The sequence below is a fragment of the Lepidochelys kempii genome, chromosome 2 (assembly GCF_965140285.1).
Source record: "Lepidochelys kempii isolate rLepKem1 chromosome 2, rLepKem1.hap1, whole genome shotgun sequence".
Lineage (NCBI taxonomy): Eukaryota > Metazoa > Chordata > Testudines > Cheloniidae > Lepidochelys > Lepidochelys kempii.
In genome coordinates, this window is record NC_136381.1 from 259,488,869 (window position 1) to 259,516,081 (window position 27,213).

Consider the following 27,213-nt stretch of genomic DNA (forward strand, 5'->3'; position numbering starts at 1 on the left):
GCATGGAGGAGGTTGCAGATCAGGGCCTAACTGGCTGGAGCTAGGAGGTGTCTTGTCCTATGAACAATTAGTTCCTACTTGTCCATGGCAGCATTTCTTGCACCATCCTCTGAAGCAGCGTCTGCTGCCTCGTGGGAAACCGGATACTGGGCTAGTGCATTTTTATAGCGCCTTCCATCGAAGGATCTCAAAGCACGTGACAAGCGGTTACTGATGAAGCTACTCCATGCTCCCGCATGGTACTAAAATAATCATACTTGGTGCTTACATGGTGCTTTGCTTCTCCACAGCAGCATTATTGCCATGGTGTCTGAGGGACATGTTAGATCTAGTTTACAAATGTGTAAACTGAAGCACAGCAAGGCTGAGTGGTTTGCCCAGGGTTGTGGCAGGAAGGCCCCAGTCTTGCAGCGAACTCCACCCGGACTTCAATGAGGTATACCACTCGGAGGTATGCCAGCGGAAGGGCACTAGAGTCCTGGTCCCCCGTTCTGTGCTCTTATCCCCTTAACCCCACTGCCCCCTTCTGTTCAGGGAAGGATGACTTAGGTACGACAGGGACATTGCATCTATTTGTTTAGTAAAGCTTTTTATTCAGAAAAATAAAAACAAAACACCTCAATAATGAGAGGATTACAGTAAAAATCTCGGCTAAGGAGGTGGATAAGCATAAGGATCACATTGCCTACAACACAGCATGTGCCGGAAAGGACTGAATTAAAAAACGATAACAAACAGAAAGAATTAAATTAATTTTAAAATAAAAGCCCAGCGAAGAAAACTGGCAAAGAAGATCAATGCATTGTATGTTAGATTGTTGAGAGAACACACACGTTCCCAATGTGGATAACAGGTGAGGTCAATGGGTCTTGCTCGTTAATTAATATTCTGCAGTGATACATTCTGTATTATAATAAATAGAAAGTGTAAAAATATATCTGGGGAATTGAAATTCCCATCTGTGTGGACTATACTGGCCTTTTCACAAACCTCCCTTTTCTACAAAACATCTCCCAGTCTCAACGGTCTTCTCCTCTTCAAGAGGTCTAGCTACCTCTAGTGACATCTAGGGATCAAAATGGGACGGTCGATACAGAGTAGGTCATGGCACACTGCAAAGCACAGATCCTTGCCTCTTGCAGTGCTGACTCCTCGTTCCACTTCTTCCTTAAGCTCCGGCTTTACTTCAGACCAGCGGTTATGTGTAAATAGAAAGCTATACTCCTTGTGCAAATTGTTGGATGGTCCTTACTATAAAACATGATTGGAAAGGCGAACCTGTGAGATACAAGCGGGTCACTGTTATGAGTCAAGGCACCTTAAGGTACTGCTGTCCTTTTAAACAGATCAAGAAAAGCAACTGATACAAGTGTTGTTTGTTTTTAACCGTTCCAGTTAATCTCTCCTCAGTGTCTGGGGAGTCTAGTTGAAGCTGAAAGGTTGCTCTGTTCTGATGCTATTCAGCAGGAGGGTGAATTTTTTGTTTTGCTGTCCTGTTTATGCAAGCTCCTTATTTGGATACTGTCCCAACCCATTTCTAATGTTTCCCCCTCGTTCTCAAATGCTTTCCTACTGTTCTCTCATTTGCAGGATGCACTGGCCAATATGGCTTTACAGAGCCCAGATGTCGCCTAGAAAACGGTGAGCATTTGACTACTGCAGACTAGGAGTATTTGCAAGAAAACAGGATCTTTTGTTCTCTCAAAAATTCATCTGCTCACATTACCAGATCCCCCTCTGAAGTCACACTTTTCTGGAGAGCTGACTTGACAATTGCCAATACAGAGTTAATGAATGTCCAGTCAGTTTCCAAAGGGTTTTGGGCTGGGCCATGGTCATGTTTCTTAATACTGGTTATTCTTGAAGTTTTGCATGAATGGGTTTTTGTTGGCATGGATGTTTGAGGAATTTCTAGTCCTTATTTGCATAGTTGGATTTGCCTGCAAACAACAGGTTATTTCATTTGTTGTTCTCCTGTTTGAAAAGCTGGTCATCCAGTCGGGGGTAGAAACAATGCCATGTGATTCAGGTGACCAATCACACATCACCGAATGTACAGTTCACAAACTCACTATGACTCTCATTTGTTCATATAAATTGGGGCATACTTGCAAGTTGCTGCCTGAGTATCAGAAATCAGGATCAGTTTGAAAACGAGACCCAGAATAAAGGGTTGCATTTGCTGGATAACTTATTCAACGTGCCGGTGTAGGGAACATGGGAATGTTTACTGAGGTCGGTGTTACTCTCTAGATTGCAGACTGAGAAACACAGTAGAGCTGGCCAAAAAAAGTGGAACAAAGTATATACTGGATCCCCAAAAAAATCACCTTTGAGGAAACCCCTACATGAAATATTGGAAAACAGTTTGATTTTTTTCAACATTTTTCCTTTTTTTTCAATGATTTTTTTTTCATGTATTCATTTTTGTTTACCCTTTACGTTTTCTGGCACCAATTTTAATTGCTTGGGTTAATCACAGGTTGAGTTTTTCCTAAACCAAAAATGTTCTACTTCCATGTTCTAAAATTTTTTGGGGGGGGGGTCCATTAAAACAAAGGTTGGAGGAAATTTCCAAAACCGAGAAAATTAGTCAGTTTTGGAAAAAAACAAAATGAAAAAATGAAAGTTTTGCTATTTTTTTGGGTCAGCTCTGTACCCCAATTTGTACTGCACAGTTTTACCCCACAGGATCTGCCTAAATCCTGGTCTGGATAATACAATATGGGAATGGATTGCTGAATGGGGGACATTCAGAGAAGAGCATGATGAGCTAATAATGACGGAGGGCACAATAAGTCTATCTGAATGCTGTGCACACCGAAGAGGGATGATTAAGGCCCTTAAATGTCCTGAACTTGAAGCATACGAATAGTCCTGTTGCATTCGATGGGCGTATATATGTGCTACAAGTTATGCAAGTGTAAAAGCGTTTGCAGGATCAGGGCATAAATCATTCCTCTCCCTCTTTGGTGTTCACAGAATTCAGATAGTCATAGACTTACTGAATCCTCCATCATCGTTTAGGTAATGCTGCTCCTCTTGGCACTCCCTGCAAGCAACGATGCACTTCCATATTGCATGATCCAGACCAGAATTTCAGCAGACCCTGTGCAGTAAAACATTGCGCCTCATTCTTGGTGTGCTATGCAGGATAATGGAAGAAATCTAAGACAGGGAGCATTTAGCATGAATATAAAGGGAACTTTCTCAATAACTATTAGGCTGTGGAATGGTCTCCCCAGGGAAATTGGGGCAGCCATTTTCCTTTGGGACATTTAGTAACTGGACTGGACAAAACTTGGGACAAGGTAGGGCATCCTACATTGGAAGGGAAATGACCGAATGAGGCTTTTCCACCTCTAACTCCCATGTGTCTCTGTTGTCGCAAATGGAGCGTGCTGACTTCAGGAAGGGAGGACCCAGGAGAGATCTGTGAATTCTTCGGGCATGTCTCCGCTGCAGCAAGGAGTCTGGGGAGCCAGACTCCTGCTAGCAGGACTTGGGCTAGCATGCTCAAAAACATAGCAGAGTGGCTGTTGCGGCCCCGGGTGGAGGCTCTGGCTAGCTCCCTGAGCTTGGTCCCAGCCGGTAGGGTGGGTCTCAGACCGCATGGCTAGCCTGAGCCTCGGCTGGTGCCATAACGTCCACACAGCTATTTTGTAGCATGCTAACCCAAGTCTGTTTCCCCGGGCTGGGCGGCTCGCTCCCTTCAGCAGTGGAGACCTACCTTGGAGGAACCAAGATCCTGTCTGTAATGCAAACCCTGACTCTGCTGGGGAAGGGGAGAGAGAGCAGAAGACAGCAGGGATTGAGGAAATGGTTCCGACCATAATGCCAAACCAAGGCTGAGCCCTGCCATCATCCCTGGGGGCCAATGGGATGGATGGAGCTGCAGTGCTTGGCTGCCCCTACAGCTGCCATTGCTCTCTTCATCCCTGAGCCTCCATGTGACTGGACCTCAGTGCCTTTTCATGGGGTTGCCCAGGGCAGAGTCAGGAGAGAGATGCTTTCCATAGCAATCCCTGCAGCTTTAACCCAGGGGAGCTGGGAACCAATAGCCGTATAAGCCCTAAGCGTGACTTACAGCCAGCTGGCAGGGAGTGAAGGGGAAGAGGTAGACAACCCTGCCCTGCAAATGCCCTGGGATCAGCAGACTTGGGGCACAAGTCCTCCTGGATCATACTGTTGGGAAGTCGTGGGACTTACAGGTTCTCAGGATCATGGCCCATGTTTCCCTCTCATGGGGATTTTCTACAGAGAGGGAAGGGCCTTAGGCCAGGGCAATGCTATGATTATGAATTTAAATGCAAAACAGAGAGGATAGTCAAAGGTATCGTTCCCTCCTAATGTCAGCCCCTTACATGTCATACTCTGGGCTCCTGGACACAGAACTACTGAACTGCTGGAATATATAGATACAAGAGTGCGGGAGGAATGCTTCTTGTGGGAATCACGGACCCGCTTCTCAGCTGATGCAAGCTGGGGTGACTTCCAGTGACTTCAGCTGAGCTCTGACGATGGGCAGCAGCTGAGGAGCTGACAGCAAAACCTGAACTAGCTTAGGCCTGATTTTCCCCCTCCGTTCCTCCAGTTTTACACCAGTGTAATTCCACTGGAATCAGCAGATTTCAACTGGAGTCACATAGCCATGAATTAGGCCACCTGTGTGTTTCAATCCTCAACCAGAATAGTGCTTTTGCAGTGACTGTCCTGTATTAAAACAATAAAACTGGTGATCGCATGGCGAAATAAAACCGCATGTGAGCGTATTTTAAAGTGTGATCATCAAAAAAGATCAGACTTTGAAGTAAACACTATGGCTCAGACCCTCAGAGGTATTTAGGTGCCTAATGCCCTGTGGATGCCAATGGGAATTAGACACCGAAATACCTTTGAGGATCTGGACCTATCTCGCTTCAAGTAGGTGCTCTCTTTCTAGGTACATTGGCCCTGCTCCAGCTAACCTTTCCATACAGGTGGATGTCTGTGTCCCCTGGGGAGCCTATTGACTTCAACAGGGCTCTGCATGGGCCCACTGGTCCATCCATGTGGAGCCCTGTGATGATGTCTGCCTCTCTTATTGCTGTACGGAATGACGACCGATGACGTTTTGCACTGCAGTGAATCGCTGATGCTCTCCCATGGGCCACCAGCAACCCAGGTCAGCTGGCTTAATATTGATATTTGGTGCTGCTGAGTGCTAGGATTCCAACTTACGGAAGAGTCAGTGTTGCCAACTCTTGGGATATTTGGTGTTTTTCCTTAAAGCCCCAGCTCCAGGAGTCACATGAAGACATCCAAAATCACAGATTTCATTTGAAAAAGTAAGTTTCTAGCCCATGTGGTTGCAGAGAAAACCTTGAAAACGTGACCCCCAAAGGCTCATAAAAAGAACCCCACATGTAGTATTTTTTCTCAGATCTCATGACATTTTAGCCAGTCTCATGACTGGGGGGGGGCAGCTAGATCCGGGATGCTTCGAACGCTAGGGGTTGGCAGCACCGGGGCCCTTACTCCTGCATTGCCTCTGGAGGATCCCTTTACACATGCACCGCTCCCTGCTGAAGGCGGTGTCATGGGACCTGCAGGACCTCATAGTCGTCTGTATCGACTTCCGTCTTCACCACGATGATGGGCCCGTTGTGCTCGCCAGTCTCCAACAGCCCGTCTGCGTCCAGCTCCTCCGCCATGTCTTTCCCCTCCCCAGGAGGGGCTTGCTTTCTCAGATGGTTCCTCTGGTGCCTTTTAAAATGACCCAAGGTGGTGTAGCTCTGCCCACACTCAGAACAGATGAAGGGGCCCCTCCGGGTATGGGTGAGCTGGTGTTTCATGAGGTTGGCCTTCTGGGAGAAGCTTTTCCCACACTCGGTGCATTTGAAAGGCACCTCTCCCGTGTGGATTCTCTGGTGGGTGATCAGGATCTCTTTCCGCTTGAAATCTTTCCCGCAGGTGTTGCATTTAAAGGGTCGGTCCTCTGCGTGGGAGGGCTGATGCAGGAGCAGCTGGGCCTTGTCGGGGAAGACCTGGCCGCACTTGCTGCACCTGTTGGGTTCGTACTTGGTGTGGACCCGCTGGTGGGTGATGAGGGCTATCTCCTTGCGGAAGCCCCGGCCGCATACGTTGCAGGGGAAGGGCCACTCCTCGCCTGGCTCGGCCTTGCCCGCGTCGTTCTCTCCATGCTTGGAGTATTTGTCAGGCTCCCGGGCAGCCTCGTGCTCCCTCATGTGGACTCTCTGGTGGGTGGTCAGGGCGATCTTCTGCGTGAAGGCCCTCCCGCAGGCCGTGCACTTAAAGGGCCGCTCGCCGGTGTGGATCCGGCGGTGGACGATGAGCCGGGACTTGTCAATGAAGCCCTTGTGGCAGTCGGCGCAGCGGAAGGGGCGCTCCCCAGTGTGGATGCGCTGGTGCACCACCAGCTGGGCTTTCTGTGTGAAGCTCTTCCCGCACTCGCTGCACTTGAAGGGCCTCTCGGTGGTGTGGAGCCGCTGGTGGCTGGCTAGGTTCTCCTTGGTGCCAAAGCCTTTACCGCACTGGGGGCATTCATGCTCCTTCCCCCCTGAGACCTCCCCGTCTGGCCGGCCCCTCTCGTGGACCCGGTGGTGCTTGATGAGGGCGATCTTCTGGCGGAAGCCCTTGCTGCAGGCCGTGCACTGGAAGGGCCGGTCACCGGTGTGGATACGCCGGTGCACGGTCAGCCGGGACTTGTCAATGAAGCGCTTGCCGCAGTCGGCGCAGGGGTAGGGCTTCTCGCCGGTGTGGATGCGCTGGTGGGTGACCAGCTGGGTGCGCTGGGTGAAGCGTTTGCCGCAGTCGGCGCAGACGTATGGCCTCTCGCCCGTGTGGATCCGCTCGTGCTTGGTCAGCTCACCCCTCTTGGTGAACTTCTTGCCACAGACGCTGCACCGATGTGCCCGTTCCTCTGTGTGGGCCCGCTGGTGGTTGGCAAAGTTCCCTTTCTTGGTGAATGTCTTGCCGCACTGGGTGCAGGTGTAGACCTGGCTCTTACGTGGCGCCGTCAGGTCTCCTGAGTGGCCGCTGCCTTTCCCATTTTTGGCAGGCAGCCTCTCATCTGCCGCCTCACCAGGGCTCCCGTCAGTGGCGGCCACGCTCCCATCTCCCTTCTCCCTCTCATGGACTCTCTGGTGTGCCATGAGGCCTACCTTCTGGCTAAAGCTTCTCCCACAGTTGGGACAAATGTGGGGTCCCTCGCTCTGGTGCTGGCACCGCTGGTGCCTTAGTAGCTGTCCCTTGCTGCTGAAGCCCTCCCCGCACTCAACACAGACATGGGCCTCCCCCCTGGCGTGGGTCCTCTGATGGCGGATTAGGTGGATCTTCTGCCGGAAGCGCTTCCCGCACTCGGCACAATGGTAGGGTTCCTCCCCAGTGTGGATCCTCTGATGGGTCACCAGGATCGACTTCTTCTTGAACTCCTTTCCACACGTGCCGCATCGGAATATCTTCTCCCCGTCCGGCGTCGACTCGGGCACGATGAGCTGCGAGGCGTTGCCAGCATGGGGCCCGCCATGCCGTCGCATCCCCTCCCCAGTGTGGACCCTCTGGTGTTTAATGAGGGTGATCTTCTGGCGGAAACCCCTGGCGCACACCCCGCACTTGAAGGGGCGGTCACCTGTGTGGATACGGTGGTGGGCAACCAGCTGAGACTTGTCCACAAAGCTCTTCTGGCAGCTGCCACACTTATAGGGCTTCTCACCAGTGTGGATCCTCTGGTGAACGATGAGCTGTGACTTCTGCGTGAAGCATTTCCCGCACTCGGAGCACTGGTAAGGCCGCTCCCCTGTGTGGATCCTCTGGTGCTCCTTCAGCTGCGACTTGGTGATGAACCTCTTCCCGCACTCAGTGCACGGGAAAGGCCTCTCCCCAGTGTGGGTCCTGAGGTGCTTGGTGAGGTCCACCTTCATCTTGAAGCTCTTCTCACAGTCGGTGCAAGAGTAGGGCTTTGCTTTCTGCAGGGATTCCTTCTGCACTGAGAGATCTCCCTCCTGGTTCACGCCTTCCTGGCTGGCATCCTCTGCCCTTCTGCCGGCTTGCTGGCTCGTTAGCTTTCCTGCTGTGATGGCACTGCCCTCCTGCTCATGGTGCTCCACCAGCAACTCCTCCTTGTGGGTCTTCTGGTGTGCGGCTAGGATGCCCTTGTGATTAAAGCTGTTCCCGCAGATAGTGCAAGTGTACATCTTCTCCCGGGGTTGCTTGAGAAGATCTTCCACTTCCACCTTAACAACAGTCAGCTTCTCCATAGTGCGGTTTCTTGGGGCTGAGCTGGCAGGAAGCTCATGTACAAGAAGAGTGATCATCTGGGGTCTTTCTTGCCATGTCCTCTAATTTTCTTGGCCTGCCAAGGCTCAGGGGAGCTTCTGAGCCTACAAAGGTGCTGATGCCAGTTTTCATGACTCCCCTTTGGGCGGTAATTCTTATTTCCCTTCATCTGCTGGGTTCAAAAATAAAAAGACAGTCAGACTTTATTTCAAAGGCCAATGAGGAAGGAAAACTCCTATTTATAGCAAGATCCAATGGCTGGAAGTGGAAGCTAGTCAAATTCAAATTGGAAATGAGACACATTTTTAACAGTGAGGGTAATGAACCATTGGAATAACTTACGAAGGGTCATGGTGGATTCTCCATCACAGGCAATTGTTAAATCAAGATTGGATGTTTTTCTAAAAGCTCTGGTCTAGTTCACACAGGAATTCAGGGAAGTCCTATGGCCTGTATTGTACCAACGGGGCCGTAATGTAGGGTTTTGGGGGGGATGTTGGGAGCAGGTGGGGTTGGGGGTGTCGGGATGTAGGGTTTGGGGGGGATGTTGGGAGCAGGTGGGGTTGGGGGTGTCGGGATGTAGGGTTTGGGGGGGATGTTGGGAGCAGGTGGGGTTGGGGGTGTCGGGATGTAGGGTTTGGGGGGGATGTTGGGAGCAGGTGGGGTTGGGGGTGTCGGGATGTAGGGGTTGGGGGGATGTTGGGAGCAGGTGGGGTTGGGGGTGTCGGGATGTAGGGGTTGGGGGGGATGTTGGGAGCAGGTGGAGTTGGGGGTGTCGGGATGTAGGGTTTGGGGGGGGATGTTGGGAGCAGGTGGGGTTGGGGGTGTCGGGATGTAGGGTTTGGGGGGGATGTTGGGAGCAGGTGGGGTTGGGGGTGTCGGGATGTAGGGTTTTGGGGGGATGTTGGGAGTAGGTGGGGCTGGGGGGGATGTAGGGTTTTGGGGGGGAGATGTTGGGAGCAGGTGAGGCTGGGATGTAGGGTTTTAGGTGGGGCAGGATGAATGTCAGGGCTGCTGGGATGGGGGGGCTGGTGGTAGGCTGTTGGGTACGGGTGGGGTGGGGTGAGAAGGGGTTTGTACGTGGGTTGGGGTGCGAGGGGCCTTCGTGGGTCTGTGTGTGGATTTGTTATGCATGGGGTGGGGCCCCTTTGCTGTATGTCCCACCCCGTGCAGGAGCTCAGCTTGCTGACCCATGCTGCACCCTGCGGGCCTGGAGCAGAGGCTGCTTTGCACCCAATTCTTTAACCCGGGCCTGTGCTGGAGTGTGGCGTTGCTATGGGAACAGCACGTCTTCCCAGGGGACGGTGTAGTCAGCGGTACGGCCGGCAGCGGAACTAGCCCCATTGGGCTGGTTGGGTGACCGGGGGGGCGGGCGAAGAGTTGCCCATGCCCACGTTGCTTGCAGCCCAGCTATCCAGGCTCCCTGGCAGTACCCAAGGCGGGCTGGTGTGGCCAGAGGATGTGTGGCTGGGCCCTCCCTGCCACGGGGCCCTCTGTCACCCTGGCTCTTGCACTGACGTAGCCTCCAGGAAACAGCTCTGCAGCTGCTCTGAGAGATGGAGGTGACCCTTCTTCCTGCCGCGCTCAGCCCTGCTACTTGGGACCAGAACCTGGTCCTACGCGCCCCTCTGTGGGTCTGCGTGCTCTGAAATCGGAGGTGTGATTGCAGCACACGTTGACACGGCCAGGCTAGCGGTAACCTGGCCAGCTCTGCTCCTGCCTGAGGGCATTACCCAGGGTTCCAGGCAGGTTTGTACAGCCATGCTGAAATCTGGGTTGCGGCAGCTTCCCGGCTATTGGTGTTTCAGCTAGCTCGTTTGGGTATGGCTACCTCTACACTACAGAAATTCCTGTGGGGGCCGATGTCCCCCCTACCCTCCTTCTGTCCGTGGTGCGCATCCTCCCCTGGAACACTTCCCCCGACGGCAGAGGAGCAATGTGGGGAACTGAGAGCCAGGGCTCTCAGCTGCAGTTCCTAGCAGGGGCCTGGCTGCCGCCCGGGGCTTCTCACCTCCCTGCTCCTGGGCTTCTTGCCTCCGGCAGGGAGATCTGTGCCCGGAGTCTGGCTGGCTGCTGTGTTCCCGGTGGGGAGCAGGGAACCAGGACCCCATGGAGCTGCAGGGCTCCCAGCGGGGAGCAGGGAACCTGTGGGCAGTAGCCCAAGCCGGGAGCCTGTGTGGCAGCCTGGTTTGGAGCAGAGATCCCGCAGCGGTCTGGCTGGGGAGCTGGGAGCTGCTTTCTTGTTAATCTTACGGCTCTAGCGGATCCAACAGCCGATGTAAGGAACGTAATGTTTACCCTAACTACACCACCATAAGCCTTACGCCTCTCGCTGAGGTGGTTATTGTGTCGGCACAGCAGGGGAGTTACATTAGCAGGAGGAGCACTGCAGTGTGTACACCTCCAGTGTTCTGTCGGCGAAAGCCGTCTTTTGTCGACAAAACTGTGCAGTGTAGAAAAGGCCAATGTCTCCGTGTGCAGCAATCACAACTCTGAGGCAGCGTAGATGTACTCTGTGCTTGCTCAGGGGGACAGGGCAGCAGCACCGATTCATGGGAAGGATTACAGGATCCTGCCACTCACTGCTTCACTTCCACTATTGTTATCGTTTATTACGTGTTCTGCTAAGGTGCCCCTCAGCCTGATACTTGAGTGGAAAGTTTGCAGAATATGCCACATGCCCCAGCTCTCAGCAGCTGCTCCTGGTAGTGGCAAATTGCAGGAACCCTGCCGATCTCAAGATCCCAAAGGAATCCCATATGGTCTTATCCCAGGTGTGAAATTAAAATCCAGAGTATTAGCTCAGAGCCCCCACCCTGTTTGTTTCACAGCCCCACCAACATCATAGGATGCCTGTTTAGTTTTTAGTAAATGTATCAGAAAGAGGCTAAAGTCTGAAAGTCTCCAGCACCGGGGCCCAGCTACCCTGCCCACCCTACTGCAGCAGAAGTGAAACTGACAGCTACATCTCTGCTGCTCTGTGGCCTAGCATCCGAGTTACTCAAGGGACTGGAGGAAGCTAGGGGAAGCTGAGAACTTGCTCCCCCGGTGGGCTGTGGGGTCCTACTCCCTCCTGGCAGATGGGTGGGGTATATGTATGGCTCAGACTGATGTGACATCCTTAGCTAAAGGCTTGATGTAAAAGATGGGGCCCTCATGGGTCATCACCTGGTTTGGTCTTAAAAGCATGGGCCTCTACTACTTGAGCGGAAGGAGTAACCCCATTCACTGGCAGTAGTAGGCTTTTATCCTCATAAGTGGACCAGCTGGTACTACAGGAGGATCTGCACATGCTGAACCAAGGGGGCAAACAGGAACCACATCCTGGAATGAGTTCCTGCTGCCACTAGAGGCTAGTGGGGCTTCCAGAGGCAAAAACCCGGTGAGACCTTGTGGAAGCCACTCCCATCCTAGAGAGAGACAAGGCCCCTATGTGGCCACTCCCCAGAGTGACCCCTCTCCTGATTACTGAAACCTCCTGCCAAGCAAAAAGAGCCCTGATCCAGCCCTCCCTTCCCGCTGCCAATGCTTCCTCAGTCTCCTCTGTTCTCGAGCCCTGGTTCCCGAAGCACTGAACTGCCTTGCTGCCTGTTTAGTCACCGTGAGTAGATAAACCCAGTACCATACAGGTGCAGGAATTAGGAGTGTGGAGGGCGCTGCAGCACTCTGCTCATGGTCCTGGCCCCGCCTCTGGGGTCCCGACTGTGGGCCCCACACCCGGGCTGCACTCCTTGGCCCCGCGCCCTGGGCTCTGCACCTGTTCACAGCCTTGGCCCCCTTACCCCTGTCCGGGTCCCCCACCCCCTCCTGGAGCCACAGCCCTGCTCCCAGCCCCAACTCTAGGGGGTGGCGGGGGGCACGGACAGGGGCACAGCACCCCCGTTATAAAAAGTGTTCCCATGCCACTGCATGCAGGTTGTTCTGTTGCGGACTTTTCTGATGAGACCTTAAAAACTGGGGTCCCTCCGCTCTGCATGGCCCTAAGGGATCCCTGGCACTTTTCAGAAGCACAGAGGTGACCGTGGCCAATCTTTCCTCTCAGGGCTTTTGTGCAGCATGCTGGCTGCTCCCCTCCGCCCCAGAAGTGGCTGCATTTCCGTGGTGCTGAATGTGTTTAGTGTGTGAATCCTTTCAGGGGAAAATAAGATCCAAGCTGCAATCTCAGCTGCCGAATCCTTGCTCAGCTCCCCTTGCCTGGAAAAGGGCCCTGATCCATTTACACACACATACACCTCCCAGGGACGGGGAGTGACAACCGAGACTGGGGCACAGACGGTCACTCTGTGACGCCGCAGCAATGGCAGCGGGGGATTTCTCAGAGGCATCATTTTAGTCAGCCTTTTCAAAAAAAAAAAAATCACCTTCCCTTCCTGTGGTTTTTATTTGCACTTTTTGCTCTTACCGAAGCCGGGAGGGAACGCGCGTTGTCGGTGCACTTCCATCTCACCTTTACACGGGAGCCGAGCCTGGTGTCACTCGCCGGCGGGGAGCCCCCCCCCCCCCCCCCGCTTTCCTTTAAACCCGCCAAATGTTTCCGATCTTAAAACCAACCATTTTCACACACCTTCAGTTTCACAGCGATCAAAACTCCCGGCCGTTTCCTGGTTCGCTCTGGGGGCTACCGGGCACAGAGGGAGACGTGATCCCCAGGCGGCCCTCGGCTTACCTTTCCCTCACGGCCCTCAGGCGGAGGCAGGGAGGAGGTTTCAATTCGCCACTTGCCGGGCTCCCCATCCCCACACGCGGGCTCCGCTTCCACGCACTTCTCCGACGGCCGCCGCGATGACTCTCACAGGAAGTCGGTGTCAGGGAGGTAAAAACTACCGGGGGCGGGAAGCCGGAGAACCAGAACCTGGTTCCGGGAGCCGCCGCTGGCCTCCGAGACCGGCGGCCTCGCCTGCCGGGCCCCCCCGGCCCGCTCCCCGCCGCTGGGCAGGGCCCTGCCGGGCGTTGTCGTGGCCGCTCGGCAGGGCCGGGGCCGCCGCTGGCAGTTTCGATTGGGCGCCCGGGGGCCGCCCCCAAAGGGGTGTGAAGAGCCCCCCCCTTTTTGCGGCAAGCGGGTTCGGAGTCGGTAAAGCCCAGCAGTGTGCACGGCGCTGCGCAGGGGCGGCGCGGCCCCTGCCCCAGGGGATTCAGAGCTTTCCTCCGGTTTCCTGCAGTTCGCGGCCACCAAGCCTGTCTCCTTACTCCTGTGAGTAAGCCCGTCAAAGTCACGAGGCTCATTCCTCGCTCTCAGGTCGCGCTTTTCATCCGCAGAGCTCAAGGCACTTCGCAAAGGCTGGCCATCGGTATCATCGTCCCCATTTGACGGATGGGGAAACTGAGGCTAAGTGAGAGGGGCGCGTCGCCCAGAGCCCAGGTCCCGGGCCCTATCGGCTGGACAAGGCTGGGGCGTTGCATCGCATCACGGTGCCACGTATACCTAGAACATCATTGCTTAGAAGGGACGAATCCTAGACATCCTAGTACAGTCCTCTGCCCACTAGCCAGAGGCGCCAACTTCCCCTCTTCCCCCTGGGTGCTCGACCCCAGCTTCTGCCCCCAGCCCTGCCCCTGCTCCTCCCCTTCCATGAGGCCCTGCCCCACCCCTTCCCCAAAGTCCCCGCCCCAACTCTGCTCCCTCCCTGCCCCTATTCCAACCCCTTCCCCAAATCCCCCCCCGCCCCGCCTCCCCCCCAGCTTGCTAATGCCACCAAACACCTGTTTGGTGGCGGCTGGGCAGGGAGCTCTGGGAACCAGTAGGCGGAGGAACGGGATGCAGCACACTCAGGGCAGAAGGCGGAGGAGGAGATGGGGCAGGGGGGGAGGAGCACCCACTATATTTTCCCCGTGCGTGCTCCAGCCCCAGAGCACCCATGGAGTCAGCGTCTATGCCTCTAGCCCAGGCTGCTTCTCTGGTTTCCAAAACTGCTCCCTAAGCGCCTGCTCCAAAGCGCAGTGAGTGGAAAACCCCCCATTGATCTCAATGGGCTTTGGAGCAGGCCCTGCGTGGAAAGACAAAACAGGGAAGGCCTGATTGTGCCCCCTTTCCTCACACTGGTGAGCGCGAGGCTGCAGTCCTACAAGGGCCTTCTCAGGGGCTTTCCAGAAGGATTTGAGCTTCTATTAAATAAACAAGTAGGTTTCCCGTCCTCATGGTGGCTGAGGAAAGCCTGGAGCAAGCGCGACCGAAAGGCTCAGAAACCAGAAGGCACACAGAGAGCACCCATTGTTTGTTATTTTAAAAAATCCCATGATTTTTAAACCAATCTCGTGATTTTCTGAGGCCTAATGCATGATTTTTGTATGCTTGGCACTCGTAATGCTGACTGCCACTGAAGCCAGTGGGGCCACTTGTGTGTAAGTTGCCATCCTTGTGAGTCTGGGTTGTGTAATTACAGCTACAATGTGGCTGGGTGACGAACAGTGAGTGTAACTCAGTGGCCTAATGGCCCGGCTACTGACTAAGGACTCAGAAATCCTGGGTTCTGTTCCTCGCCTGCTAAATGGCCTTGGGCCAAGCCATTTCACCTTTAAATGTCCTCATATGTAAAACAGGGATATTGGTTCTGACCTCCTCTAAAGTGTGTTCAGATCAACAGCTGGAAAAATGCCTGGTGTTACTGATTCCAGTCTGTGTGGTTGTCTTGTATTCCAAGCCAATATTGGTGTGGGTTGGTGGGGTTTTTTTTGCTAGTTTCTTCCAGTGCTAGTGATCAGGAGGGATGTGTGGCGGGGACAGAATTATGATTTTTAAGTTGGTGGTGTGCCTTTAACAAAAATTGGGATCAGCTGGTAGGAAAGGCTCCAATCATTTGCTCTCTTCTCTTGTTAACGACTCCACGTATCCTTTGTATAAAATACTTTTGCCAAAGTTCTCTGTTTCCTTTTCGTTTCCTAATTTTGGACTGTGCATTCTGGAGTTATTTCAAACAAACAAACAACCCCCCATCCAACCTCTTTACTAGGATTGAGTCATTTCTAGCAAACATTTCCATGCTCTCAGGGTATGGATGTTTTGGTTTGAGAGCACAGGGCTCCTGAGGCCAGCCACCACTGCCCACTTCTTAAATTTTCAAACAAACACCATCGTGTTTTCTCCCTTCCTGGTGCACATGCTTGGGAGACACTCCCCATAACCACCCACAAAGCTACCTCATCATCCTCTTTCAACTTGTGCCTCAAAACTCTCCTAAGCCCCTTGGGATAGTAGACGACTTGTACCTCTGCATACTGGCGGGGCACAATCTAAAGGGGAGGACGCACACGTGACTGCCCCATGTGTCTCCTGTGCCCAGTGACCCGCCACCCTGCACCCAGCCTGGGACCGTGGTGCTCTCCCCACCCCAAGTTACCTGTGGGGGGCGGCCTCCGGCTCGCTCGGCCCCTGTCCCTGGCAGCTGGGATGGCAGTGGGCTGAGTTCTGCCCCCACTAACCCTCCAGCATACTTGGCCCCTGTTCCCAGCATCTGAGCCCGGGCAGGGAGTGGGCCACCGCTGCCTCCCAGCCAGGTTCTCTCAGGCAGAAGTGGCTCTGTTCCGCTCCCAGCCTGACTGCCAGGGAGAGCGGCCGAATGTGCCGGGGGGCAGATGCAGGGAGAGAAGGACAGAACCCCTCTCTCTCCTGGCAAGCCAATTTGGGGTGCACTTGACCCACCCAAGACTCCCCTACACATTGCCTTATCTTTTCATTCTGTGTTTGTACAGCTCCCAGCATAGTGGGGTCCTGGCCCAGGAGTAGGGTTCCTAGGTGCTATGGTAATGCAAATAATTAATAATAATTAATAATCAGAAGAGGTGGCTTCCATGCCTCGCTGTGACACACATATCCTGTGTGATCTTGTGCAGAGCCCCCAAGCCTCAGTTTCCCCATCTGTAAAACTGCTCTGTGACCTTGGGCAAGTCATTGTATGTGGTCTGTGCCTGTTTCCTCACCTGTAGGGGAACTAAGGCCCAGAGAGTAAAAATGACTTCCCTAAAGTCACAAAGGAGGTTGGGGGCAGGGAGGAATTGAACCTAGAGCTGGTGACCCATTTCTTTAAGCACAGATGAAACCCCTGGAGTTACACTGCTGTAAAATGCATGTGAGCGCAGAACCATGATCAAAGAAAATGGCTTATTGTTTCTTTGACGTACCCACCAGCCTTTCCCCTTCCCTCATGACTTACATTCTTGAAATCTGTTCTCACCTCTTTTGCTGTATGGTGCTACCCCCTAATGCAAGGATAGCCTTCCTGGGCCACAGTGCCCAGTCCGACTACACATCAGGGAAAGCGGCATGGGTGCAAATAGCTAGGAGTTTGCATTGGTGCAGTGACGCTGGTCCCAGGCCACCAACAGCTGTACAAGGGCAAATCCGTAGTATAGAAAATGCCCACGTTAAAGGCCCACGTATAATGCTCCCAGCGGTGTGAGTGAAGCAGTCTGATTAAGCCTTAGGTGGCATTTTTACACCTGCTTTGGACAAGTGTAAATGTCTAGCCAGTGAAGAACTAGGCCTGTCATCTTTCCCTCTGCTGGCTTCTCAGCCGTGCAGCAGGAGTCACAGAACAGTGTATGCACAGAGTGCCAGGAAGAGTGGGTGTGAACGCAGTTTCAGTTCCATTTTTGTTTCAAGCTGGCCAGCACATTTTGGGGATATTCTTTGTGCCCCTGAGTCACAATCACACACAGCATAGGCTGTACCAGCAAGAGCTGCATTAGGCCTGGTCTACACTGGAAAGTTATACCAGTATCACTGTGTTGGACAGAGTATGATTTTTTGTACCAATATAGTCATGCCAGTACAGCACCCATGGTTTGGACGCAGTCAAACCGGCATACAGGTACCTTATACTGGTATAGTTTATTCCCCTTTCCATATGGGAATAGCTATACTGATATAAAGCACGATTATACCAACATGGCTGCGACCTCCTCACTAGGTCACACTGCTATAAATATACCAGTATTGTTCACACAACACGACTTAGACAAGGCCTAAGAAAGTAACCCAGGAATGTTTATTAGAAAAGCCCCTTTCTTTTGCAAGTGGAGTTGCATGAGCTGAGGTTTGCACGATGCTGGCTGTGGGAGAGGCTTTAGAGTTGCCAAAAGGGTTGGAAGCATAAAGTCTAACCTGATGTAAGGATCTGTTTGGAAAATCGCTGTGTGACGATCAGTCTTTCTCAGCTATCCTAACAACATTTAGATCCATAACGCAGCAAACTTCCTAAATCAGTGCACGGAAGCCAAATCTCTGATCTGGTGCAACCTGCTTGCTAGGCATTTTAATGCAAAGGGAGGACAGCTTAGAGAAAACTGGCTCTAACTGCAGTGAAGGCTAATGGAATGAGTAGGAAGGTAGATGCTACCAGTTGCAGAGTTCCAATCCCAGCTGTCTTGCTAAGTAGCTTTGGCCAATTTTCAAAAGCCAGGGCAGGTGCCAGTAGCGATTTGGGGCTCCATCCGAGGAGCTCCGGTAGGATTTGGGGTGACCAAGGGATTTTTAAAGGTGGGTTTTGGACACGCCTTATTCCCAGTGCTCTGTGGGATTTTCAGAAGGGCCCATGCAAAATCCTTTGGTGCTCAGGGCTAAGCAGAAACTACCACTAGGTGCATATTAGCATATGTCAATCAGCAGACTGCACATGAGGCCTGGACATCCACTGGGCAGTTGCATGAAGGAGGGCTGTTTTCAGACACCGCTGGAGAGTGGCTTGAACGATAGGGTTTGGGGCAGGTGCAGGCGATGTCGGAAATGACACCAAGAACAAGGGCAGCAAGAGAAACCAACTATGTGGGCCCAGAACCTAACACCGTACATTAAACAAAGACACCCTCCTTCCTCCACCAAGGAAGCATTGGTGGGAAAGGGCTGAAGAACCTGTCTGCCAATGCAGAGCAGAGGCTGTGCGCTCAGACTGTAACTCTGGTAGGAGCCCTGGCATGAGCCTGAATATTTAGTCACCCCAGGCCTGACCCCCATCTCATGCAGCCATGGTGTCTAGGGACCAACGTGTTTTCTAACAGGCTGCAGAGTGTCACCTTGAGTCCTTCAGAGGGAGGGACAGTGCTGCTGTCACCTACTTCTCCTCCTCCTTTGTCCTCCTCTAACTCTCCCTCCAAAAGCAATGCACAGATTGAGGTCCTATTAGATTTTATTACCGTGCAAGCAAAAACAAATTAAAACAGCGGCAAGGACCCAGCCCATGCTCTTTGTCCTCTGCTGGATTTTCAGGTATTTTAGACTCCATGGAAGCTGGAGAGAGAGAGCAGCCCCAGGGGAGCTTCTGAGCACCTCCTACAGGTGACACAGGAAATCTGCATTGCAATTCAACATCCCCCACCCCACCCATAGTGCTAGAGCGGGACCTGCATTATCTCATAGACCACGGTGAGGTTTTCTGCTGCCACCACCACATACGGCCTGTCGTTGGCATGGATCTCTTGGTGCCTGTTGAGGCTTGATTTGCGGGTGAAGTTCTTCCCGCATTTGGTGCAGACGTGGGACCTTTCCCCGGCATGGATCAGCTGGTGCCTCTTCAGGTGCCCGATGGCACTGTAGCTCTCTCCGCACTCCGTGCATATGTACGGCCCCTCCCGCGTGTGGATCAGCTGGTGCCTCATGAGGTTGGCCTTCTGACTGAAGCTCTTGCTGCACTGAGGACAGGTGTAGGGCTCCTCCCTTGTGTGGATTCTCTGGTGCGTGATCAGGGTGATCTTCTGCCGGAACCCCTTCCCGCACTCGCTGCATGTGAAGGGTCGCTCCCCCGTGTGGGTCCGGCGGTGTGTGATGAGCTGCGACTTGTCGATGAAGCTCTTCCCGCAGTCAGCGCATTTAAAGGGCCGCTCCCCTGTGTGGATCCTCTGGTGAATGATGATGTTGGACTTCTGGGTGAAGCATTTGCCGCACTCGGCGCACTTGAACGGCCGCTCCCCTGTGTGGATCCTCTCGTGCTGGACAAGCTGGGACCTCACGAAGAAGCACTTCTGGCATTGGCCACACTTGAATGGCCGCTCGTCCCGGTGGGTGCGCTGATGCTTGGTGAGGTTGCCTTTCTTGCTGAACTTCTTCCCACATTCAGAGCACGTGTGAGTCCGCTTTCTCCTCAGGCCTCCCCTTGGGGCGGAGAGTGCTCCCTGGTGGCTTTCCTCGACTTCCAGGCTGGGGGATGGTTCCGCTTCTGCGGTGCTTGTCTTGTGTCTTATGAGTTCTCCTGTCAGATCTCTCTCACACCTGTTGGGTTCCTGTGAGCCTTGTCTCCTGAGAGGTCTCCGATGGGCTGTGAGATCTCCTGTTGCTGTTGTATTTCCCTCACACCCATTGGGTACCTCAGGGCCCTGTCTCCTGTGAGGTCTCCGATGGGCTGTGAGATTCCCCTTCTTAACAAAGCGTTTCCCACATTTGGCATACTCATGTGCTCTCTCTCCCGGCTGTGTGGTACCTACGTGGCTCCCCATGGTGCTGAAGCTTTTCTCATCTCCATCACCCTTGCCATGCTGGGCTCTCCAGTGGGCTGTCAGATCTCCCATCTGATCAATGCTTTCCCCATGTTCGCTGCATGGCCCCAGTCTCTCTGGTGCGTCTAATTTAAGGATTTCCATTGTAATGCTGCTCTGCTCCCAGGCTGCCCTGATGGACCAGGCCGCTGGGCTGTTATGGAAGCTTTGTTCGCAGGGAGTGGGTATGTCACATCTGTTTCCGGCTTCGTTTTGCTCTTTCTTTGCTTTATCCTGACTCATGAAGATTTCTACCTCGCATCGGCGTGCTCCCACTTCTCCTTCCTCATTTTGTTTCCTGAGGGGGCTCCCGTTTTTAGTCCACTCCTCTGGACGCTTCTCCTTATTTGAAACCGTTGGGCTTTCATCTGCTGGATGAACAATAAAATACAATCAGGCATTAGTTCAGAGGCTGATGACAGAAGTAAAGCCATAGTCATGGCTGTTAATTTTGGAGAAAATCTTGGAATGATCACAGCTAAGTTGAAGCCCAGGAGCTGGAGGCATTGTTATGTAAAGCTTAGACCGGGGGACTAAGTCTCAGAACTTCTGGTCCTTGGGGGCCATCTTGGCCACTGGCTTGCTTGTGACCATGGCAGTTAATCTATGCTCCCGCTACCTCTGCTCCCCACCTGTGAGCTAGACAACACAGACAGAGGGTGGGAGAAAAGCAATATCACCACCCCTATGTGGCAGACAGAGAACGGAGGCACAGGGTATGTCTACACTACGAAATTAGGTCGAATTTATAGAAGTCGGTTTTTTTGAAATCGGTTTTATATATTCGAGTGTGTGTGTCCCCACAGAAAATGCTCTAAGTGCATTAACTCGGCGGAGCGCTTCCACAGTACCGAGGCAAGCGTCGACTTCCGGAGCGTTGCACTGTGGGTTGCTATCCCACAGTTCCCGCAGTCTCCGCTGCCCATTGGAATTCTGGGTTGATATCCCAATGCCTGATGGGGCTAAAACATTGTCGCGGGTGGTTCTGGGTACATATCGTCAGGCCCCCGTTCCCACCCTCCCTCCCCCCGTGAAAGCAAGGGCAGACAATCATTTCGCGCCTTTTTTCCTGAGTTACCTGTGCAGACGCCATACCACGGCAAGCATGGAGCCCGCTCAGGTAACCGTCACCCTATGTCTCCTGGATGCTGGCAGACGCGGTACGGCATTGCTACACAGTAGCAGCAACCCCTTGCCTTGTGGCAGCAGACGGTACAGTACGACTGGTAGCCGTCATCGTCATGTCTGAGGTGCTCCTGGTCGCCTCTGTGAGGTCGATCAGGAGCGCCTGGGCAGACATGGGCGCAGGGACTAAATTTGGAGTGACTTGAGCAGGTCATTCTCTTTAGTCCTGCAGTCAGTCCTATTGAACCGTCTTATGGTGAGCGGGCAGGCGATACGGACTGCTAGCAGTCGTACTGTACCATCTTCTGCCGAGCAGCCATGAGATGTGGATGGCATGCAGTCCTTCTGCACCGTCTGCTGCCAGCCAAAGATGTAAAAGATAGATGGAGTGGATCAAAACAAGAAATAGACCAGATTTGCTTCCCCCCCTCCCCTGTCTAGGGGACTCATTCTTCTAGATCACACTGCAGTCACTTACAGAGAAGGTGCAGCGAGGTAAATCTAGTCATGTATCAATCAGAGGCCAGGCTAACCTCCTTGTTCCAATAACAACGATAACTTAGGTGCACCATTTCTTATTGGAACCCTCCGTGAAGTCCTGCCTGAAATACTCCTTGATGTAAAGCCACCCCCTTTGTTGATTTTAGCTCCCTGAAGCCAACCCTGTAAGCGCCCCTCCCAGCGTCAGAGCAATGGCAAACAATCGGGCATCTGAGAGTGCTGTCCAGAGCACTCACAATGGAGCACTCTGATGGGGCTAAAACATTGTCGCGGGTGGTTCTGGGTACGTGTCGTCAGGCCCCCGTTCCCTCCCTCCCTCCGTGAAAGCAAGGGCAGACAATCGTTTCGCGCCTTTTTTCATGAGTTACCTGTGCAGACACCATACCACGGCAAGCATGGAGCCAGCTCAGGTAACCGTCACCCTATGTCTCCTGGGTGCTGGCAGACGCGTTACGGCTTTGCTGCACAGTAGCAGCAACCCATTGCCTTCTGGCAGCAGACGGTGCAATACGATTGGTAGTCGTCCTCGTCGTGTCCGAGGTGCTCCTGGCCACGTCGGCTGGGAGCGCCTGGGCAGACATGGGCGCAGGGACTAAATTTGGAGTGACTTGACCAGGTCATTCTCTTTAGTCCTGCAGTCCTATTGAACCGTCTTATGGTGAGCGGGCAGGCGATACGGACTGCTAGCAGTCGTACTGTACCATCTTCTGCCAGGCAGGCAAGAGATGAGGATTGCTAGCAGTCGTATTGTACCATCTTATGCCAGGCAGGCAAGAGATGAAGATGGCTAGCAGTCGTACTGTACCATCTTCTGCCAAGCAGCCATGAGATGTGGATGGCATGCAGTCCTTCTGCACCGTCTGCTGCCAGCCAAAGATGTAAAAGATAGATGGAGTGGGTCAGAACAAGAAATAGACCAGATTTGTTTTGTACTCATTTTCCTCCTCCCCTGTCTAGATCACACTGCAGTCACTCACAGAGAAGGCGCAGCGAGGTAAATCTAGCCATGTATCAATCAGAGGCCAGGCTAACCTCCTTGTTCCAATAACAACGATAACTTTGGTGCACCATTTCTTATTGGAACCCTCCGTGCAGTCCTGCCTGAAATACTCCTTGATGTACAGGCACACCCTTTGTTGATTTTAGCTCCCTGAAGCCAACCCTGTAAGCCGTGTCGTCAGTCGCCCCTCCCTCCGTCAGAGCAACGGCAGACAATCGTTCCGCGCCTTTTTTCTGTGCGGACGCCATACCAAGGCAAGCATGGAGGCCGCTGAGCTCATTTTGGCAATTAGGAGCACATCAACCACCACACGCATTATCCAGCAGTATATGCAGCACCAGAACATGGCAACGCGATACCGGGCGAGGAGGCGATGTCAGCGCGGTCCCGTGAGTGATCAGGACATGGACACAGATTTCTCTGAAAGCATGGGCCCTGACAATGCATGCATCATGGTGCTAATGGGGCAGGTTCATGCTGTGGAACGCCGATTCTGGGCTCGGGAAACAAGCACAGACTGGTGGGACCGCATAGTGTTGCAGGTCTGGGACGATTCCCAGTGGCTGCGAAACTTTCGCATGCGTAAGGGCACTTTCATGGAACTTTGTGACTTGCTTTCCCCTGCCCTGAAGCGCATGAATACCAGGATGAGAGCAGCCCTCACAGTTGAGAAGCGAGTGGCGATAGCCCTGTGGAAGCTTGCAACGCCAGACAGCTACCGGTCAGTTGGGAATCAATTTGGAGTGGGCAAATCTACTGTGGGGGCTGCTGTTATGCAAGTAGCTCACGCAATCAAAGATCTGCTGATATCAAGGGTAGTGACCCTGGGAAATGTGCAGGTCATAGTGGATGGCTTTGCTGCAATGGGATTCCCTAACTGTGGTGGGGCTATAGACGGAACCCATATCCCTATCTTGGCACCGGAGCACCAAGCCGCCGAGTACATAAACTGCAAGGGGTACTTTTCGATCGTGCTGCAAGCTCTGGTGGATCACAAGGGACGTTTCACCAACATCAACGTGGGATGGCCGGGAAAGGTGCATGACGCTCGCATCTTCAGGAACTCTGGTCTGTTTCAAAAGCTGCAGGAAGGGACTATTCCCAGACCAGAAAATAACTGTTGGGGATGTTGAAATGCCTATATGTATCCTTGGGGACCCAGCCTACCCCTTAATGCCATGGCTCATGAAGCCGTACACAGGCAGCCTGGACAGTAGGCAGGAGCTGTTCAACTACAGGCTGAGCAAGTGCAGAATGGTGGTAGAATGTGCATTTGGACGTTTAAAGGCGCGCTGGCGCAGTTTACTGACTCGCTTAGACCTCAGCGAAACCAATATTCCCACTGTTATTACTGCTTGCTGTGTGCTCCACAATATCTGTGAGAGTAAGGGGGAGACGTTTATGGCGGGGTGGGAGGCTGAGGCAAATCGCCTAGCTGCTGGTTACGCGCAGCCAGACACCAGGGCGGTTAGAAGAGCACAGGAGGGCGCGGTACGCATCAGAGAAGCTTTGAAAACCAGTTTCATGACTGGCCAGGCTACGGTGTGAAAGTTCTGTTTGTTTCTCCTTGATGAAACCCCCCGCCCCTTGGTTCACTCTACTTCCCTGTAAGCTAACCACCCTCCCCTCCTCCCTTTAATCACCGCTTGCAGAGGCAATAAAGTCATTGCTGCTTCACAGTCATGCATTCGTTATTCATTCATCACACAAATAGGGAGATGACTACCAAGGTATCCCAGGAGGGGTGGTGGAGGAGGGAAGGAAAATGCCACACAGCACTTTAAGCACAGCACTTTAAAAGTTTACAACTTTAAAATTTATTGAATGACAGCCTTCTTTTTTTTGGGCAATCCTCTGTGGTGGAGTGGCTGGTTGGCCGGAGGCCCCCCCACCGCGTTCTTGGGCGTCTGGGTGTGGAGGCTATGGAACTTGGGGAGGAGGGCGGTTGGTTACAGAGGGGCAGCAGTGGCAGTCTGTGCTCCAGCTGCCTTTGCTGCAGCTCAACCATACACTGGAGCATTCTGGTTTGGTCCTGCAGCAGCCTCAGCATTGAATCCTGCCTCCTCTCATCACGCTGCCGCCACATTTGAGCTTCAGCCCTGTCTTCAGCCCGCCACTTACTCTCTTCAGCCCTCCACCTCTCCTCCCGGTCATTTTGTGCTTTCCTGCACTCTGACATTATTTGCCTCCACGCATTCGTCTGTGCTCTGTCAGTGTGGGAGGACAGCATGAGCTCGGAGAACATTTCATCGCGAGTGCGTTTTTTTTTCTTTCTAAGCTTCACTAGCCTCTGGGAAGGAGAAGATCCTGTGATCATTGAAACACATGCAGCTGGTGGAGAAAAAAAAAGGGACAGCGGTATTTAAAAAGACACATTTTATAAAACAGTCGCTACACTCTTTCAGGGTAAACCTTGCTGTTAACATTACATACATAGCACATGTGCTTTCGTTACAAGGTCGCATTTTGCCTCCTCCCACCGCGTGACTACCCCCTCAACCTTCCCCCCTCCCTGTGGCTAACAGCGGGGAACATTTCTGTTCAGCCACAGGCAAACAGCCCAGCAGGAATGGGCACCTCTGAGTGTCCCTGAAGAAAAGCGCTCTATTTCAACCAGGTGACCATGAATTATATCTCACTCTCCTGAGGATAACACAGAGAGAGAAAGAACGGATTTTGGTTGAATGCCAGCAAACATACACTGCAATGCTTTGTTCTACAGTGATTCCCGAGTACATGTTACTGGCCTGGAGTGGTAAAGTGTCCTACCATGAAGGACGAAATAAGGCTGCCCTCCCCAGAAACCTTTTGCAAAGGCTTTAGGACTACATCTAGGAGAACCGCAAATGCCAGGGCAAAGTAATCCTTTCACATGCTTGCTTTTAAACCATGTATAGCATTTTAAAAGGTACACTCACCAGAGGTCCCTTCTCCGCCTGCTGGGTCCAGGAGGCAGCCTTGGGTGGGTTCGGGGGGTACTGGCTCCAGGTCTAGGGTGAGAAACAGTTCCTGGCTGTCGGGAAAACCGGTTTCTCCGCTTGCTTGCTGTGAGCTATCTACAACCTCCTCCTCATCATCATCTTCTTCGTCCCCAAAACCTGCTTCCGTATTGCCTCCATCTCCATTGAAGGAGTCAAACAACACGGCTGGGGTAGTGGTGGCTGAACCCCCTAAAATGGCATGCAGCTCATCATAGAAGCGGCATGTTTGGGGCTCTGACCCAGAGCGGCTGTTCGCCTCTCTGGTTTTCTGGTAGGCTTGCCTCAGCTCCTTCAGTTTCACGCGGCACTGCTTCGGGTCCCTGTTATGGCCTCTGTCCATGCCCTGGGAGATTTTCACAAAGGTTTTGGCATTTCGAAAACTGGAACGGAGTTCTGATAGCACGGATTCCTTTCCCCAAACAGCGATCAGATCCCGTACCTCCCGTTCGGTCCATGCTGGAGCTCTTTTGCGATTCTGGGACTCCATCATGGTCACCTGTGCTGATGAGCTCTGCATGGTCACCTGCAGCTTGCCACGCTGGCCAAACAGGAAATGAGATTCAAAAGTTTGCGGTTCTTTTCCTGTCTACCTGGCCAGTGCATCTGAGTTGAAAGTGCTGTCCAGAGCGGTCAGAATGGAGCACTCTGGGATAGCTCCCGGAGGCCAATACCATCGAATTGTGTCCACAGTACCCCAAATTCGAGCCGGGAACGTCGATTTAAGCGCTAATCCACTTGTCAGGGGTGGAGTAAGGAAATCGATTTTAAGAGCCCTTTAAGTCGAAATAAAGGGCTTCACTGTGTGGACGGGTGCAGGTTTAAATCGATTTAACGTTGCTAAATTCGACCTAAAGTCCTAGTGTAGACCAGGGCACAGAGAGATTGAAGGATGAAATCCTGGCCCTTCTGAAGTTAATGGGGGTTGGCTTCAGCAGAGTCACGAGTCACACAGCTAATGTGTGGCAGAACTGGGAGCTGAGGCTGGAACCCCAGCCCATTACTGTAACCACAGGTCCAAAGTCCTCTGCCACGACATCAGTGTTTACTAGTGAAGAAAAAGTCCCTGATTCTGATTCACTTCCACCAGCAGAAATCAGGAGTAACTCCAAAGAAGGTCCTGGAGTTACACTGATGCAAAATTGATTTGAGTCCAGAATCAGCCGCAGAGAGAGCAGCTTCTATTGCCTTTGGCCTAGCCACCAGCCTTCCCCTTTCCCTACTTCCCATTCAAACAAGGATATTACCCATCATTATTACAATAAAGCTTTGTCTTTTATTTTATTTTCAGGTGTTGGGGCTGCTTGTTTTCACAGCTTGTTTCCATTCCTTGCTGCTCCTGCTCTGACCTGCTGATCTGATGAGAGCAGGATGAGAGGCTGTAACAGACTCTGCCACATCCAGTTTCTTTCCTCTCTCTAGCACAAACTCTTGTACACATGGAAGTGTGCGACCACTTACTCACGCCAAAAAGCAACTGTGCAATCTTTCTTGTTCACCCATTTTAAATCGCATCCTTTGGAAATGGTTAAAGCTAAACTCACATCAAGGATGAATTCGGCCCATTGACTTTTAGGGTCTTGTTGCACTACAGAAAGAAATGGCCACTAGCCCATCTGTGTTTCAGTGGAGTGGAAATAGGGTTGACTAACTATTGGAAGGGAAAAAGAAAAGGAGGACTTGTGGCACCCTAGAGACTAACAAATTTATTTGAGCATAAGCTTTCGTGAGCTACAGTTCACTTTGTTGGATGCATGCAGTGGAAAATACAGTGGGTGTTACCATACACACTGTAACGAGAATGATCAGGTAAGGTGAGCTATTAGCAGCGGGGTGGGGGGGGACCTTTTGTAGTGATAATCAAGGTGGGCC

General features: G+C 52.7%; 2 protein-coding genes across 3 annotated transcripts; both read right to left on the bottom strand.

Moving 5' to 3' along the window:
• Window positions 1-572: 572 nt before the first annotated feature.
• On the bottom strand, window positions 573-13,247 carry LOC140907843 (uncharacterized). Of its 2 annotated transcripts, none has more exons than XM_073334736.2 (2): window positions 12,944-13,247; window positions 573-8,449 (listed from the first exon to the last, which is right to left on the bottom strand). In XM_073334736.2, exon 2 carries the CDS (start codon window positions 8,313-8,315, stop codon window positions 5,577-5,579), a length of 2,739 nt encoding a protein of 912 aa, XP_073190837.2. In that variant the 5' UTR covers window positions 8,316-8,449; window positions 12,944-13,247; the 3' UTR covers window positions 573-5,576. The 2 variants fall into 2 exon arrangements, with proteins under 2 accessions (XP_073190837.2, XP_073190839.2); XM_073334738.2 differs by having other exon boundaries at window positions 12,842-13,247.
• Window positions 13,248-18,377: 5,130 nt separating this feature from the next.
• LOC140907844 (uncharacterized) lies at window positions 18,378-27,010 on the bottom strand. The gene is made up of 2 exons (XM_073334741.2): window positions 25,282-27,010; window positions 18,378-20,105 (listed from the first exon to the last, which is right to left on the bottom strand). The coding sequence occupies exons 1-2, from the start codon at window positions 25,859-25,861 to the stop codon at window positions 18,598-18,600; spliced, it is 2,088 nt and encodes a 695-aa protein (XP_073190842.2). The 5' UTR covers window positions 25,862-27,010; the 3' UTR covers window positions 18,378-18,597.
• Window positions 27,011-27,213: the final 203 nt, after the last annotated feature.

What these genes read in the sequence shown, in the direction of transcription:
- LOC140907843 (XM_073334736.2), bottom strand. Translation starts at nt 8,315, where the DNA reads ATGATCACTCTTCTTGTACATGAGCTTCCTGCCAGCTCAGCCCCAAGA.
- LOC140907844 (XM_073334741.2), bottom strand. Translation starts at nt 25,861, where the DNA reads ATGCAGAGCTCATCAGCACAGGTGACCATGATGGAGTCCCAGAATCGC. An exon ending in AGGCGGAGAAGGGACCTCTG is followed by an intron (nt 20,106 to 25,281) that starts GTGAGTGTACCT and finishes TTCATCCAGCAG; the next exon opens with ATGAAAGCCCAACGGTTTCA.